Source organism: Stylophora pistillata, chromosome 8 (genome assembly GCF_964205215.1).
Source record: "Stylophora pistillata chromosome 8, jaStyPist1.2, whole genome shotgun sequence".
NCBI classification, from domain to species: domain Eukaryota; kingdom Metazoa; phylum Cnidaria; class Anthozoa; order Scleractinia; family Pocilloporidae; genus Stylophora; species Stylophora pistillata.
In genome coordinates this window covers 16,764,157-16,780,713 of record NC_142526.1, presented here as the reverse complement: position 1 = coordinate 16,780,713, position 16,557 = coordinate 16,764,157, and the positions used below count along the sequence as shown (strand labels likewise).

At 40.6% G+C, this 16,557-nt stretch overlaps 1 protein-coding gene across 1 annotated transcript in view; it reads left to right on the top strand.

The window, feature by feature from the left end:
- LOC111328227 (basement membrane-specific heparan sulfate proteoglycan core protein) overlaps window positions 1-16,518 on the top strand; it is a 48,293-nt gene extending 31,775 nt beyond the window's left edge. The window contains exons 43-59 of the mRNA XM_088731468.1: window positions 124-390; window positions 563-832; window positions 940-1,215; window positions 1,594-1,848; window positions 3,082-3,342; window positions 5,848-6,114; window positions 6,419-6,679; window positions 6,879-7,080; window positions 7,403-7,695; window positions 8,122-8,385; window positions 8,916-9,695; window positions 9,993-10,071; window positions 10,202-10,277; window positions 10,394-10,443; window positions 14,031-14,114; window positions 14,292-14,395; window positions 15,163-16,518. Of these exons, the coding sequence (XP_088587594.1) occupies window positions 124-390; window positions 563-832; window positions 940-1,215; window positions 1,594-1,848; window positions 3,082-3,342; window positions 5,848-6,114; window positions 6,419-6,679; window positions 6,879-7,080; window positions 7,403-7,695; window positions 8,122-8,385; window positions 8,916-9,695; window positions 9,993-10,071; window positions 10,202-10,277; window positions 10,394-10,443; window positions 14,031-14,114; window positions 14,292-14,395; window positions 15,163-15,311 (3,938 nt within the window). The 3' untranslated portion in view covers window positions 15,312-16,518. The remainder of the gene's footprint in view (window positions 1-123; window positions 391-562; window positions 833-939; window positions 1,216-1,593; window positions 1,849-3,081; window positions 3,343-5,847; window positions 6,115-6,418; window positions 6,680-6,878; window positions 7,081-7,402; window positions 7,696-8,121; window positions 8,386-8,915; window positions 9,696-9,992; window positions 10,072-10,201; window positions 10,278-10,393; window positions 10,444-14,030; window positions 14,115-14,291; window positions 14,396-15,162) is intronic.
- The last annotated feature ends 39 nt before the right edge of the window (window positions 16,519-16,557 follow it).

Here is a 16,557-nt window from a genome sequence, read left to right as displayed (position 1 = left end):
ACTACAACTCTCTTGATGGAATACATTGTCTGTTTTTCACAAACATATCTCGACAGCGCGTTTTGTTTCTGAAACAACCGATTAAGTTGCAGCAATGATGGTATGTCATACGTACCCTTTCAGGTAAAGTGTCGCCAAAGATAGAAATCATGCCGGCGAGAAGGTTAACCGTCACTGGAGGGGAAACAGTCATTTTCAAGTGTGTAGTCAAAGCCGGTAATCCTCCTCCTGTGGTGGTTTGGGAAACAGAAGAGAGTCAACTATTGAATAGTAGCGATGATGGGGCGTTGGTGATCTCCCCAGCAAACGGTAACAGCCAGGGAAAGTACATTTGCAAGGCAACAAACGCCATGGGATCTGCTGAGGCTGTTGCTCTGCTGATTGTTCAAGGTGATCAACATAACTGCGGGTCATTAGTACCCTCCCAGTAACATAAGTTGCAATGAAATCTCGCGTGATTAGAGAGATTTGGTTGCAACTGGATACTTTTCACATTGCGTGGATGTGATATGTCGCCCCCATTAAAACATGAAATTATTGACAATGAGTTTCTCACTTCCAGGTGAACCCAATATCATTACGACTCCTTCCAGTCCTGTTTCGGTGACAACTGGTAGTACAGTCACCCTGGAATGCGTCGCCGCTGGAGATCCCCCTCCGTCTGTTGAGTGGATAAGTCCAGAGAGCTCTCAATCTAATATTCAAATAATAGAAACAAGGGTGGGTGTATTAAAACTGACCATCGAAGATGTGAGATTGGAAGACCAGGGAAACTATACCTGCCAGGCGACAAACATCGTGGGAATCAAAAGAGAAAGTGTCCAGTTGCTAGGTAAATATCTAACGTAGATGGGGACGGTTTACCAGTTACATGCTAGATATCTTTAATAGGCTCTTTCCTACAACACCCAAAAATTTCCAAACTACGTTTTTGTTTAGTTACTGTGGCCAACGAAGCTCCAGAGGTTGTTGTGGAAGCTATTTCTGAAATTGTGATCGAGGGTGACAAGGTTGTGCTCCGCTGTAACGCGTCTGGTGTACCAACACCAAGTATCACTTGGGAAAGAGTGGGCTCTGATTTACCCAGTGATGCTTTGGATAGAAATGGAAATCTAACCATCCCATCTGTTGGCGCACGTGACGCAGGAACATACGCGTGTAAAGCTGCGAATAGTGAAGGAGTAGACGTCGCGAATGTTCAGTTGGAAGTGATAGGTAAGAAGATTCCATTCAACCCTAAAGAAAAAAAAAAAACATCCAGCCGATTTAAAGGGATATTTGTTTAAAATGTTTTTGATTTTAAGTATCTCTCATTAAATGAGACAAATGTTTGGTTGGGCACTCAAGGCTACTCTATCCCCATCGATAGTTTCATCTCCTTTATCGTCTAAAGGACAAAGCTCAGACAGCTTCCTGAACACACGGTTTTGCGAGAATACACAACAGACACGAAAGGACGCAAATTAGTTCAAGATTTGCCGTTTCAAAAGTCAAACCCAAGTTCGAATCCCAGCTATTTCGCCAGGACTTGAAGGTTACTCCTTTTGTTGTGTTACAAACCTAGTACTACCTTTTCTTTTCGATCGATTGTAGTCCCTCCTCAAGTAGAAGTGACACCTTCCCAGATAGCCGTGAATCAAGGAACTTCTCTAAGCCTTTTTTGTGTTGCCACACCATTACTTCCGGTCAAATGGTCGAAAATGAATGGAAGCATCCCTGGCGAAAGTGAAACAGACAAGGGAAAACTAATCGTTAAGAATGTGAGTGTGGAACACGCAGGGAAGTACCGTTGTCAAGCTACCAATGCTGCAGGCTTCAGTGAAGATTTTGCAAGCGTAACGGTATTTGGTAAGACACCATTACAGTTCTCTCTTTTAGGAAAATTGCTTCATGTTTATGGTTTTCTACGCCAAATATCTATCTCGATGTCCAGGGAGAGATAATGGATGGATTAGTGGAGAAGAAATAATCTTCCGTTGATTTTCTGATACAGGAGAGAAATCGGAAGAGTTATGATAAATTTCCTTTTTTCTACAAGTACAAGTGGATTTAAGAAGCAACATCGCAAAGATTCGTTTTTCCTTCGGAAATGGGTAGAAAAGGTGATGTTGAAACGTCCGGATACGGCATTTAATCTGTGTTTTTTGGGCCCCTGGATATCCCTTTAAGCCCAAAACTCTGGCAAACTGGTAAAGGAGTGCAGTATAAAGTTGGCAGAAAGTTTTCCATTGAGTTCGCTTCATCGGTGGTTGCACAGTGTAACGGCGTCCGGGAAGTTTACAACAGTATGGTCACTATGGGTTTTTCATTATCAAATTTCTGAAAAAGGGTTTAAGGTGATTCCTCAGTAAAAAGAAATGATCGAACAATTTTTCTTTCTGTGAAATGTTCAATGTCTGTTTGAAAATTCAACTGAAAAGATAGGTCACCGTGTTGTTTAAGAGATACGGTGAGCCAAACTTACCCAATTTATGCCTGTGCTGGCACTTATCACGCGCGTCTTTTCATCGGGTCACGGTTAATGTTTTGGCTCCTGAAAGCAAAGGTTTTTGAATTGACACTTGAAAAAAAAATTGATAGGTAGAAGGCATATGGAACAATTTCATATATAATTTGTGGAAAAATCACGCAATTTTAAATGACATTGACTCAAAACGTTCTTTGAGTCGTTGCATTCGAGGTCACAATTTGCATCATCGAGTAGCGGGCTTCGTGCACGCTTAAGTTATATCTTTTTTTCCATTCGATGAATTTTTTAAAATTTCTCCTATATTTAAACGGAATAATTTGTACACTAAAACTATGTAATAAAAAAAATTCGCCATGCTCGTTCTGGAGCTTAACACCATCGTTCTTGTTTACCTGGTTCATTTATTGAAAAGCAATAACGTGTTATCGGAATGCGTGCGTGCTTGTTCGCCTGGTTATGTGATTTTTATGCGCAGTACTGGCAGGGTGCGCAGTGCAATACTGAGGAATCACCTTTAAAGTGGATAACTTAAAACAGAATAAATTCAAATCCATTTCATCACCGAGTGCGAGATTTATACTTTTTGCTTGGCCTTTTTACATTCCTCTTAGTTGCACCACAAGTAAGTGTCTCGACTGAGTCCATGATAGCCTCACCTTTTTCCAATGTTACTTTTCGATGCAATGCAACTGGCATACCAGAACCTGTGATCACGTGGACAAAAGAAGGCGTGAGCCTTCCTACGAAACACTCGCTGTTGCGTAATGAGTTGACGCTGACGCGCATTGTTAGCTCAGATGAAGGGCGCTATATTTGCACAGCTACCAATGCGGCAGGGACTTCACAAAGAGCTGTATCTCTCACAGTTGAAGGTTTGTACGTGTCATTTGGTGTGACAAAGATGCACCATTTTCGCGAGAAAATGGTAAAAGAAAGCTATGTTAAACTCATAGTTGAATGTCTTGAAGTGCCACTACGACGAAAATTTTTGTCTCTGGTTTTGACATTTTTTTAGCGCCAATCAAGTTACTATGGCTAGAATTGTACTATGCGATAGTTTTTAGGTCTATGGAAGTGAAATACGCCTTGATATAGCTAGCCGAAATTCACGAAAAACCCGTCCGCCATTACTCAGCTCGCAACCGAGCGGTTTTACGCATGAGTTGGCCTGTGACGTCAAATGCGCACTTTCGCATCGTGCTTCGTGTGTTGTGAGAGATTCCACAGTGGAAATTCTAGGCGTTTCATAAGATGTGTTCTTCCTCGAATTCTTCTTCCAGTTCATCTGAAAGTGAAGGCGAAGAATCTTTTAACAAAGTATCTTTCGAATGTGGCAGTGTTGTTCCGTATGACGAGGATCTAGAGCCATTAGCCACCAAAGAAGAAGCTGCAGAACAAGAAGCAAGAATGGCCTAAGAAGCCGAAGTTGAGCGCGAATACCGAGCGAGATTAACTCGTCAAGTGGATGTTTCTCCATGGTGCGATAAGAAATTTTCCTATGATAACGTTTATTTTTTCATAATCTCATTGACTATCTGTCAAGCAAAAGGTATGAAGAAATCAACAGATGAAAACCTATTAAATCAACTGAAATACGAGTGGAAATTCTTTTTTTCTTAAGAGAATTCATGCTCAAGAAGCCTCGTCCACATATGCACATTGAAAAAAATTACAATTTCAAATAAAAACATTCTGTGCAGATCAATTAGAAGTTTGAGCGATATACTGAGAGACCATTAGGACCATTAGATTAAGAATCTTGAAAAAATATCACTAGTAGTTACATGGCAATGCTGTGTGAAACATTTTCGAAAGCGAATTATGAATATTATGAATGATACAGAGGTTTAATTGCTAAGAAAATTAGACACAAGCAGCAGTTCTAAGAAACAATTACCCATTCACTCAAAGAATGTCCATTAAAATAGAGAAATTATCGTAGTTCAGCAGTAAACTCGTGAAATAGTTGTTTGCTAGCTGGTAATTTTTCACTACTGGATCTTAGGTATTGGCTGGTCTTTTGCTTTCCCTGCAAGACTGAGACTTAATTTTCCGCTTAAAGACTGTAATTCTCAACCTTAAACTACTACAGAAAAAAAAAATAAAAAATAAAAAATAAGCGAAGAAAAACACCAAGACCGCTAAACTTTAGGATTAACACAACGAAAATGTGAGACCTGTGAAATTTACATTCGCTACCTCGAAAGTGCTGAAAGTTTGTTGTGGATCAGTGAAATATCAGTAAATGAAGATCAGCGTTAATGAAATACAACGCACTCAAACTTTCATGGAATTTGTTTCAATTGTTGTCAAACGAATTAAAGAGAGGGTGTTTGTTATTCGAGAAAAACACCATAAAAGTGACAGTCCTGTACTCGTATTGTGCGCGAACAAGAAATCCACGAATATAACTCACCCGACGACGAGTTCTTTCGCTAAGGGAAACAGATCCTTTTTTCCAAATACTTGGGACGGATCCCGGCTTTAGTCGTCTCTCTGTCCTTTTTATATGTACCGAACGAGTGAAGCAGTCGTCGGTAAAGTGAAGTGAGCAAATGCCAAATGTCCCATTGGGCTTAAAATGCTCTCTATGCTGGCTGACGAATCTTTTCCACGTGGCACGCTCGGTTCCTGTACCAGGAGAGGTATGAACAGATATTCCTAACTTTTTGTCGGCCACCCTGTCGCAATCTTGCACGACACATCACCTTGGAGGCATTCTGCTCGCAAATTATGCGTTGCAAATACCTCTCACTTCTCAGAAATGGCATACAAAATTAGCCACGTTGGTTTGTCGAGCCGCGCATATGACGTCATTTCCGAAAGGCTCCAACTAGTGCCAACTCTTTTGGCCACACTCGGCAATTTTTTAATTGAGCAATGGCGGGCGACCAAAACCGAAAAACAAGGTTGAAATGATTATACTTCCCGTGCGAATTTTGCGATTAAACTTGGCATGGTAAGTGTTTCTTACTTCTAGTTTCCAGAAGTAGAAAGAAAAGGCAATGCGAAATTTTGATCATAGTGGCACTTTAAGTTATAAAATGTCGGTTATATAATAATTACTTATTACCATCGAATTTTCTTTTTAAATTTATATTTGAATTTTGTACATATATATGTCTTGTAAATGACCGGGAGGGACTTTCATTTCTTATACTTGTATTTTTATAATAACTCTAGATAGGTGTTCCCAATTTGTTTCTGTAATAAAGCAAGAACATAAGACACGTTATTATAACTTTTTTATTAGCTTTTTTGTTAGCTTCTTTAAACGACGGCTGCCTCAGGCGTTTGTTTTCATCTTTTGTAACACATTCAATCTGAAAGACCGCAGTGGCACTTATATGAATTCTAAACCTCAAGTTTATTTACAGATTTTCCCACTGGGATCATATCGGGTGGATCCTCTGTGACAATTGTGCCTGTTGGTGGCTCCCTGACTCTCGAGTGTCTAGGAACGGGAATCCCAACACCTGAGATCATGTGGTCTCGTGTTGGTGGTCCTTTGCCCGGTGGAATAACTATAGATGGTGGTCTTCTCGAGATTGTAAACGCCCAACTTTACCATGGAGGACCTTACGTTTGTAATATCACCAACCGAGTGGGCTCTGTACGATCCCAGATTGTCGTTTTAGTTCAAGGTTCGTGTTTTTTATGAAACATATCGCGCCATTAATACGTAGCAATATAAGTGGTAGCGAAAATAATATCATCCATCTGTTGTTTTTGAGATTTACTCTGTAGTGGTAACAATACCTTCGACTATTCTGGGGATAATGAGCTAAAGATGGACGCTAAAGCGGCCATCAAAATATAGTGATGTCCCAAGGACCTAAAAATGTGCGTTATTACTTCAAAATATTGAGCAAGAATACTAAGGATAACCTAGCCCAGGTGTAAAACATCCATCCCTAGCTGCACATCACATTCGAATTTACTTTTCAGAGGCCCCTAAGGTGACAGTTACGCCACAAAAATCACGGGTGAAGCTTGGGGAGACAACAGAATTTACCTGTATCGCCAGTGGCGCACCTTTACCTAAGCTATCGTGGCGAAAACTGAATGCTTCAGTTCCGGTTCAAGCTACAGTAAGTGATGGAGTACTTAGAATTGCTAATGTGACCCACCAGGATGCTGGGATGTATTTCTGCGATGCTTCAAATGTCGAGGGCTCAGCACAAGGAAGTGCAACTCTTGAGATAAAAGGTATTACGTGATAAAGAGTGATGATGTTTTCGAGTTTCTTGTTTGTTTTACTGATAAAGCAAAAACAGAGTCAATATAAAACTGCGAGGATTCAAGTGAGGTTTTTAAAACGTTCTGGTGAGATGATCGAATACCCAGTACCAGCTGATTGCCTCGTCCCATGATATTTCCACTCATAGTTTGTATTTTTTTTCCGTAGTGACCGTGCCTCGTTTTACTCAGAGACCAGTATCATACCTTAGCGTGCCAACTTTGACGAAAGAGCCGCTCAACTTTACTGTGGAGATTGTGTTTTCACCAGAAATGGCAGACGGACTTATATTTTACAATGATCAGTTGACCAACGGTTCTGTAGGAGACTTTGTATCTTTTGGGATGTCCAATGGATTCGCTGAGTTTAGGTTAGTGGCAATTCTTCGGTTCTGTAGCACTTACGATTGAGCGTCGATTAAAACTAAAATGAAAGTAATCGAAACAGTCAAACAGAGGGGAGGTTATTTGACACAAGGAATTGGCAAGAACCTATCTCAAACAAAGAGATACGGTCCCTTAGCCGGAAGCACTATTTTTTACTTCAATAACATACTGCAGTACGGTAATAACAGTTCAATCTCGTATCGCTGAAGAAACAGTGCTGTAAAGACGTTTGACTAGATTTAGCACCCGTTCATACATCTACAGTTTAACTCATTTTTCCTACAAAAGTATTTCTTTCACTGGCAGGTTCAACCTTGGCTTCGAGCCCGCAATCATCAGAAGCCACCAACCTCTGCGTCTGTACGAGTGGCACTCGGTCATTCTGTCACGTGACGAGAAAGAAGGAAATCTGACTGTTGATGGCAAGTCAACGGTGACAGGAATTTCCAAGGGAGGTAGTACAGGACTGAACTTGAACCAAGATTTATATGTTGGAGGAGTCCCTGATTTTTCCTCGATGAGTTCACTGGCAGGCTTCAAGTCTGGGTTTGTTGGCTGTTTAAGCTACCTGGTGGTTGATGGAAACGTTGTGAATCTGGGTGAGCGAGTAAAGTTCATCTAATACGCTTTTAATTATCCTTCTGTCTGCCAGGCAACTTAGTCCCCAAAATTGTCTTCAACGAGAGGAACTGGCTCAAACAGTTTCTTCCATTTCCACAAAAAAGTGTTGTAAAGTGTGCATGAGTATGTACACTTAATTTCGTCAATGTTTCTGGGAAATTGGTAGAGCGAGAGACAACTTTAAGGTTTTTTATCCCTTTTTCAACTGATTTCTTGGTAGGTTTAGCTAATCCTATAGCTTAAAGAGTGACATAAAATTCTACATCATAAAAAAAACTTGTCTTAATCTTACCATCGCCTGTGGACTTAATGTGTCATTTTCGTTATTTTCAATATGTTTCTCCATCATTGAGTACTTTGTCCTGGTTGATGTAACCGATCAACCTTAAATATCGTGTTCACAGGAGATCCTGTTGACCGCGTTGGCTTGGAAGACTGCGACCTTTGCGAGACAAGGCCTTGCAAAAATGGTGGCACTTGTGAAGAGGTCCCGGGAGCCTGGGGCTTTGTCTGCAGTTGTAGGCCCGGCTACTCGGGAAGAACTTGTCAAGATGCCGGGCAGCAGTGTTCTTCTGGAGTCTGCAACGAAGGGCGTTGTGAGAATATCGGCGACGAAGGTCTTAAGTGCATTTGTCCAGCAGGGTATTCTGGGGAAAGATGCGAAGAAGGTTTGTTGGTCCTCGTAAGTTGTAACACGGTAGAATCCCTTGACAAAAAAACACATTCCTATACCGGACGGTATGCTTCACCTTAGTAGCACAAAGGCATGGAACAGGAAACTCTATCTGATATTCCATCCTCCAACTAATTCGTGTTCTTAGTCCCTAGTACTTTGTTCCACGGGGATTATACTCTTTAGCTCGGTATTTCGAGAATAATGTAGATAAGTAAACATGTATCGAATTTGAGCATCAACAGTTATATCCTTTTAGTGCGAAAGGGTAAAAGGGTATATCCAGCGCTCCCAATAATTATCGATCCCATTGCATTGAGTACAATTTGACGAGACCCTCTGCACTATCGGCCTTAATCGACTATTTCAGACTACGTGTTCGCCCTCTCGCGTCTTGCCTCTTAGAAAACTTTAAAGAGTAACGAACAGTCCGAAAAAAAAAAAACAATCATGCTTAAAGGACTGATACTTTTATCTTTAGGGCTAGTAATTCTCCTTAAGAATTTTTCTTTCCCTTTTTTGTAGGAGCTCTTATAGAGACGCCTATGTTCGAGGGGCATTCCTTCATGTCTTTCCCGGGAATCGAAGGCGCTCTCCAACAATTAAAACTCGTCATTAGATTCATGATTCAGAAGTCAGGAAACATGCTTCTGTTATACAATGGTCAGCAGCAGTTCCCTCAGCGTGGAGACTTTATTTCTTTGGCCATTATTGGTGGAAAAGTTGAACTCAGGTTTAATTTAGGAAGTGGTCCTGGAATTGTGCGAAGCGCGAGAAATATTACTATAGGACAATGGCACACGGTTCACGTGGAACGTAAACTCGACGAGGGCTCGCTAGCACTTGATAACGATCCAACTGTGACAGACTACTCGCCGTGCTGCACAAAGGGGTTGAATCTTGGATTAGAGTTGTTCATAGGGGGCGTCGAGAACTTCGCAATGATAGACACACGCAAAGTTGGCGTCACCTCTGGACTGGTTGGTTGTATATCTGCTATGTCTGTGGATGGCAGAGAAATAAACTTGATAAAGTCAAACCTTGATTTGCGTAACATCACGCAGTGTACGGAATGTTTGTTACCGTGTGAATTAGAACCTTGTTTAAACAATGCCACATGTCTGCCAATCGGTAAGATTGGTTATGTTTGCTCGTGTGCGCAGGGGTACACTGGACGACACTGCGAGGTTCCTTTGGTTGGACCACCGAGGAACAATACTTGTGTGAATAACGGTGTCCTCCTCTCCACCTCGGATAGTATGTGTTCTTGTCCGTTGGGCTTCGGAGGAGATGCATGTGAGAATGGTAAGCCATGGCTTTAGCTTTTTGCACCTCGTATGCCTTTCATTACAAAATACTCCGAAGCCACCGTCCTAGTTATAAGAACAAATTTGAGCGCGAATGAATTGCTATGCACTGATTGTTTATTCAAAAAAACGTTTTTCACTCATAGAAATACCGTTTTGGGTTAAGAAACCTTTTCCAAGTGTTTTCTATGTTTCATTTACCTGTAAATATTATTTAAGTAAGGGTCTTTTTTTTTGTTTTTGTTTTTGTTTCGTCTTATTCATTCAACTTGAAGTAATTTTTTTTCCACCGTAGTTGTTAAACTTGGCGACAGCGCGGCCTTTAGCGGAGATGGCTACTTGCAGTTTCCAAGCTCTACGATTCGAGGACCGAGGTAAGACTCGGACTTTTCCTTGCATTTTTTCCAGGAGGTGCCTTAATACGCATTTCCAAGAAGTGAATACTCTGACTTTCGTGCTGTTTCAAGAGGAAACTATTCGATGTGTTTGTGTTGTTATTTATAGGGTAGTAAAACCAGATTACATGTCATTAGAGATAAAAACCGAGGCCGAGAATGGAGTTATTTTATGGCAAGGACAGGTAAGTGTTGATCATCGTTATTCACAAAAAACTGCACATACACATATCACAAATGCCAACCAATCTCTCTCAGCTCAAGAAGACACTAAACTGGTTAATTTTCGGCTTTCTTGTAGAGAGGCGACCACTTTGCAATTGGCTTAAGGAAAGGTCGTTTGGAGTTCAGGTCAGTTAGTTTGTACCTTTGTTTTCACCGTGCGGACATAAAAGTGTGAATGATGGAAAGCAAATTCCGTGATATATAATTGTGAAATGTTCAGCAGGCAACCGTGGACGATACTCCTACTCTTGTACGTTGGATCAGCGATGATCTGATCGGCCCAAAATAACGAATATGAAATATAAATATAGAAGCAAGACCGATAGAACGTAGATAAGTAAATTTTAAGACGGAGCACTATATTTCGGCTGGCCAAACCAGCCTTCTTCAGGTGCAGTGGGAATTTACAGAGAATTAGGGTGATGCTTCATAGATAGCTGTATGATGTAACAGCGGAAATATGTAAAACTAATTTGATTGACAATGAGATAACAACAAAAATAGAAATATATATGTGCACGATCCTTCGCAGTAAAGCATTATTTAAGCAATAGTGAAAATCAGACCTGAAAAAAATTCAGGCCTGTACGGGATTCGAACCACTGACCTCTGCGATACTAGTGCAGCGCTCTACCAATTGAGCTAACAAGCCAACTGGGAGCAGGCCATCAAATTAATTCGACATAAACTCGTAGATGATAAATCAAACAACAAACATATGAAATACATATATATGAACTGCGGTTATGAAACGTATATGTGCACGATCCTTCGCAGTAAAGCACTATTTAAGCAATAGTGAAAATCAGACCTGCTCCCAGTTGGCTTGTTAGCTCAATTGGTAGAGCGCTGCACTAGTATCGCAGAGGTCAGTGGTTCGAATCCCGTACAGGCCTGAATTTTTTTTTCAGGTCTGATTTTCACTATTGCTTAAATAGTGCTTTACTGCGAAGGATCGTGCACATATACGTTTCATAACCGCAGTTCATATATATGTATTTCAAAAATAGAAATAGTGAGCAAAAATAGAAATGAAGTAAGGTAAATTGGAGAAATAACTAGAATCTAATACATTTCTTCCCGAGCGTTAAGGCAATCTGGATAAATAGTGTTGCCTCTTGAATTAAAAAAGCTTCCCTGGCCTTGCTTATCGAGTCTCTCTTGGAAAACACTTTTTCGATGGCGATTAGCTCCATGTCGTGAGCAGAGTGGTTAGGAGAGGAAATGAAGTGTTCTGCCGCTGTAGTAGGTTTAGATTTAGAGTTAGGTTTATCAATGGTACGGCGGCGTTCATTAAAACGGTCTTTTAAACGTCGTTTAGTTTCTCCTATGTATTGTAAGTTGCAGCGGTTACACTGAATTAAGTAGATAAGGTTTTTAGTGTCACAGGTCAAGTGAGATTTAATGGGACGTGTTTCGCCGGTAGAAAAAAAGGTATAGTTAGTAAGACCATCAGAGATGTAGGGGCAAGTAGCGCAGTTTCTACCACAACGGAAAGAGCCGGGGGGGGGGGAGTTGAGGATGGGAAGTGGTAGAATTAGAGGGGAGTTTGGCTGTTACTAATGTGTCGCGAAGGTTGGGGGAGCGTCTGAAGGCGACAACTGGTAGCTGAGGGAAAGCTTTTTTGCAGCGGTTAGAAGACTGCAGTAGATGCCAGTGTTTTTTGATGATGTTGGAGATGTGAGGAAGCGACGGATTAAAAGTAGTTATAAATGGAATACGGTTAGGTTTTTTTACGTCTTTAGTTTGTATGGTGAGTGTGCGGGAGATGTCAGCGGCGCGTTGTATTTGTTTGGTGACGAATTTATGGCTGTAACCTCGTTTGAGAAGGTATGAGGTAAGTTGAGCGGCGCGAGTCTCAAAAGCTTTATCTGTAGAACGGATACGTCATAGGCGGAGTGCTAGACTGAACGGAATGGCTCTTTTGGTATGTAATGGATGGCAAGAAGAGTGCAATACGAAAATGACACCCCTTTCCACAACAAAAGCACTTGGAACCCCCCACATGACCGAGAACGAGCCCTTGACACCTTTCTTAATGCTGTTAAACTTGACATAACCACCTGTAAACCTAAAACTATCCGGGATAATCTCACTCCTACAGAACGACAAGCCATACGCTCACTTAAGGAACGTAAAGACATAATTATAGAACCCGCCGACAAAGGTTCTGGTATTGTTGTTATGGACACAACCTGGTACATCGATGAATGCAACAGACAACTATATTTTATAAACGCTTGACAAACGATATCACTGCTGATATACAAAAACGTGTTACCTTTTATGTTACCAGGATGCATAAAGACCAAATCATCAACGAAACAACAAAACAATACCTCTTACAGACTGACGTAAGACCAGGACGATTTTACATCTTACCCAAAATACACAAACCCGGTAATCCAGGACGCCCTATTGTCTCATCCAATAGCCACCCCACTGAACGGATATCCCAGTTTGTTGACAACTACCTCCAACCACTCGTTCACAAACTACCATCTTACATCAAAGACACCAATGACTTCCTCAACAAATTGTTTTACATTGGTAATTTGCCCCCTAATTCTTTACTAGTTACACTTGATGTTTCATCCCTCTGCACCAATATCCCACATAACGAAGGTATTAATGCTTGTGACCATTTTCTGTGTACCTCCTCCAATACCTCTATTCCTACCGTCACACTTTGTGACCTCATTCGTATGGTTCTTACCATGAACAATTTTACTTTTAATGATGCTCATTACCTCCAAGTTCACGGCAAAGCCATGGGTACCAAAATGGCCCCTTCTTTTGCTAACCTTTTTCTGGGTCTTTTCGAAGCTAACGCTTTGAAAAATGCCCCATGTAAACCCCACACTTGGTTTAGATACGTCGACGATATCTTTATGGTCTGGACCGAAGGTTTAGATAACCTAAAAATTTTCGTTGATTATCTTAACAATATCCACCCCACCATCAAATTCAGCACTTCACACTCTTCCACTAATGTGTAACCGCTGCAACTTACAATACATAGGAGAAACTAAACGACGTTTAAAAGACCGTTTTAATGAACACCGCCGTACCATTGATAAACCTAACTCTAAATCTAAACCTACTACAGCGGCAGAACACTTCATTTCCTCTCCTAACCACTCTGCTCACGACATGGAGCTAATCGCTATCGAAAAAGTGTTTTCCAAGAGAGACTCGATACGCAAGGCCAGGGAAGCTTTTTTAATTTCAAGAGGCAACACTATTTATCCAGATGGCCTTAACGCTCGCGAAGAAATGTATTAGTTTCTAGTTATTTCTCCAATTTACCTTACTTCATTTCTATTTTTGCTCACTATTTCTATTTTTGTTGTTATCTCATTGTCAGTCAAATTAGTTTTACATATTTCCGCTGTTACATCATACAGCTATCTATGAAGCATCACCCTAATTCTCTGTAAATTCCCACTGCACCTGAAGAAGGCTGGTTTGGCCAGCCGAAATATAGTGCTCCGTCTTAAAATTTACTTATCTACGTTCTATCGGTCTTGCCTCTATATTTATACGTGATATATAGTATTTGAGTGGCGCGGTAGATATCGCCTTTATTGCATACATTAATCATTTTATGCCTTCCTCAAGATAAGGCTGTTTCGTTACGACTTTGATACTCGCTTTATTGCATTCTTTTGTGCCTTGAAAGATGGCTACCATTGCTTTATTGTTATACGCAGATTCGAGCTTGGCTCTGGCCCTGCTATTCTCAGATCCTCGTTACCAGTCAACGACGGAGAGTGGCACTTAATCGAGGTTTTCAGGTAAGGAAGCCTGCGCACCGAAGCAAGTCTGTACTTTTCCCGTAGTCATGACGTTGGTCGAGGGTTAGCACCAAGATCCCTCGCATCCTAGACTGACGTATGACCATATGGCCACTTTGAACCCTCGTGTGTGGAGAAATTGGGGATAATTTATCGTCTCTCTTGCATGTTTTTTAGGAGGTACATGGACGGCTCCTTAAAAGTTGATAATCAAGAACCAGTCAATGGAACCTCTGTCTTAGGAAGTAGGGGGCTGAATATCAAGGGATCTATATTTGTGGGTAAGTAGCTTTGTAAAGAAGAAAGGCTGATAGTTTCTAAAGAAACTGTTTGGGGCTGCGTCGGTGGGGGTAACGAAATAATTTGAATATATCAACAACGTTGAAACGGTAAATTGGCCGCCGTTACAATTATAAAAGCTGACGTTTCGAGCGTTAGCCCTTCGTCGGAGCGTTAGCCCTTCGTCTTTTGCTCCGACGAAGGGCTAACGCTCAAAACGTCAGCTTTTTTATAATCGTAACGTTAGCCAATTTACCATTTCAACTTTGTTGATATATTCAAATTATTTTGTAAAGAAGAGTTTACCTGACTGTCAAGGAAGATGTTCTAGTTTTGAGAAGACCCAAGCCAACTGACAACTGCAATAAGTACAAAAATATACTCTACTCCGCACCAGCTATCCTACATTCGTTGTACTCCAAAAAAACCCTCCTTGCCGGGCTTCGATGATTTCAAGAAGTGCAGTACTTTCAATATAAGGCTATAAGAAGCCATCAGTCATGAGTTTCACTGAGAAAAAAAAATTCCAAGGCATTCCGAATTAAAGAAGGAAAAAGGGCGAAAGCAGGATTTATTTCCCCATACGGGATCCCACACTTACGTATGATTGGCTTAAGGGAAATGTCGCGTTGTTTGATAACTATTAACTCTTACTTATCCGATAAAGAGGGATCCCATGTACTTTCAGACCCTCAGCCCTCACAACGGAAATAAAGAATTAAATCGTTGCATTTCTTATCAACACTTAATTTGTAATGTCTCATAACAGGAGGAGGTGAGAACGTCGCGGAAATGACTTACAACAAATACGATACCAGCTTCACTGGCTGTGTAAGGAACGTTTACTTCAAGACCAGGAAAATTAAACTTCAAGCTGACGCTACTGTTGGCTGGAACGTTATTCCCTGTGACAGCTAGCTCTTTAAATTCTATATGTGACTAACAACCCATGCTACCTGAGGATAAATTCTTTAAATTAAGCAGCTGTAGGGTTGTTTTTCATTCTGGAATATGAATGGTAAACTTGAACGCGTTTTTCGCGTTTCAATTTGTTTAGCCTTGTAAGCTCTACGGATAATGCCTAGCATGTCAAAATGTTCAACGCTAACTTAATGATGCTTTAGGCTGGGCGTTTAAACTAAGGAAAATCGAGTTTTCCATGTTTTTCCGAGTTTTTGAATTTTCCATTTGGAGAAAGTGAATTATTGATGAAAGTCTTCGGTGGAATGAACACACCGATGGAAGGCACGGTTTATCATTAATCTTGCTAATTTTAGCCATTAATATTTGAAGTAGTGTTTCCTTCCGCACTTCAGCCAGAAGTCGAGGCGTTGGGCCCCTTTTGCTAGACTTTAAAAATCTTAGGATCCGCTGATGGAGTGTCGTGCGAACATCAATTTTTTAATTTGTTCCTTTTGAATTCTATATCATTGTAACCATAAGAAATTCGCTATAGATTCATACAAAAAGAAATACGATATGAAGAGATTGTTCGCTTTTTTTTTCCTCAACCACAGTGCGCCACAAGATGTGCAACCTACCTATCGCTTGCCGGTATATTCATGTATATCTTAAATACTAAATACTAGGAATTCTTCTTGTGTATTATAGATTTCATTTCAACGACTTTTGAAAATGCAGACGGCCTCGAACATTCAAAAATGTTAAAGCCGTTAACCGTGGCTAGTTACAACAAGCAATTAATTGTATCAGGATGGGTGTACTTTTTATAGCTCGAAGTGTAATCGTCTTATTTTGTAAAGGTAACTGGTGGAATGTGTCTCCAAGATTTCCGCTTTCTATTTATGTTGGCTTTTCCATGTTGATTATAGGCTGAGCATGTTATCTATCACCAGGCGAACATGTTTTCTCAAACGATTTATTAGAAGTCAATATCCCTCTGTACATGTACCTTATGAACACTGGGGTCTCGTAATCAGCTTTTGCTTTTGTTGTCTCCACCAGAAATATTCTTGTCTATGTATACTCTCGAATGCAGCAATTTATAAATATTTCAAACAAATAAAGCAAAAAAAAAAAGACAAAATCATAATAACAAGAGGAAGAGAGAAGAAGTGGAGTCAACGTTTTATCAAGTTAATAAAAGGAGTATTTCTATTAGAAATGAGTTAACAATGTATAGCTCTCCCATACCTAGTCACAC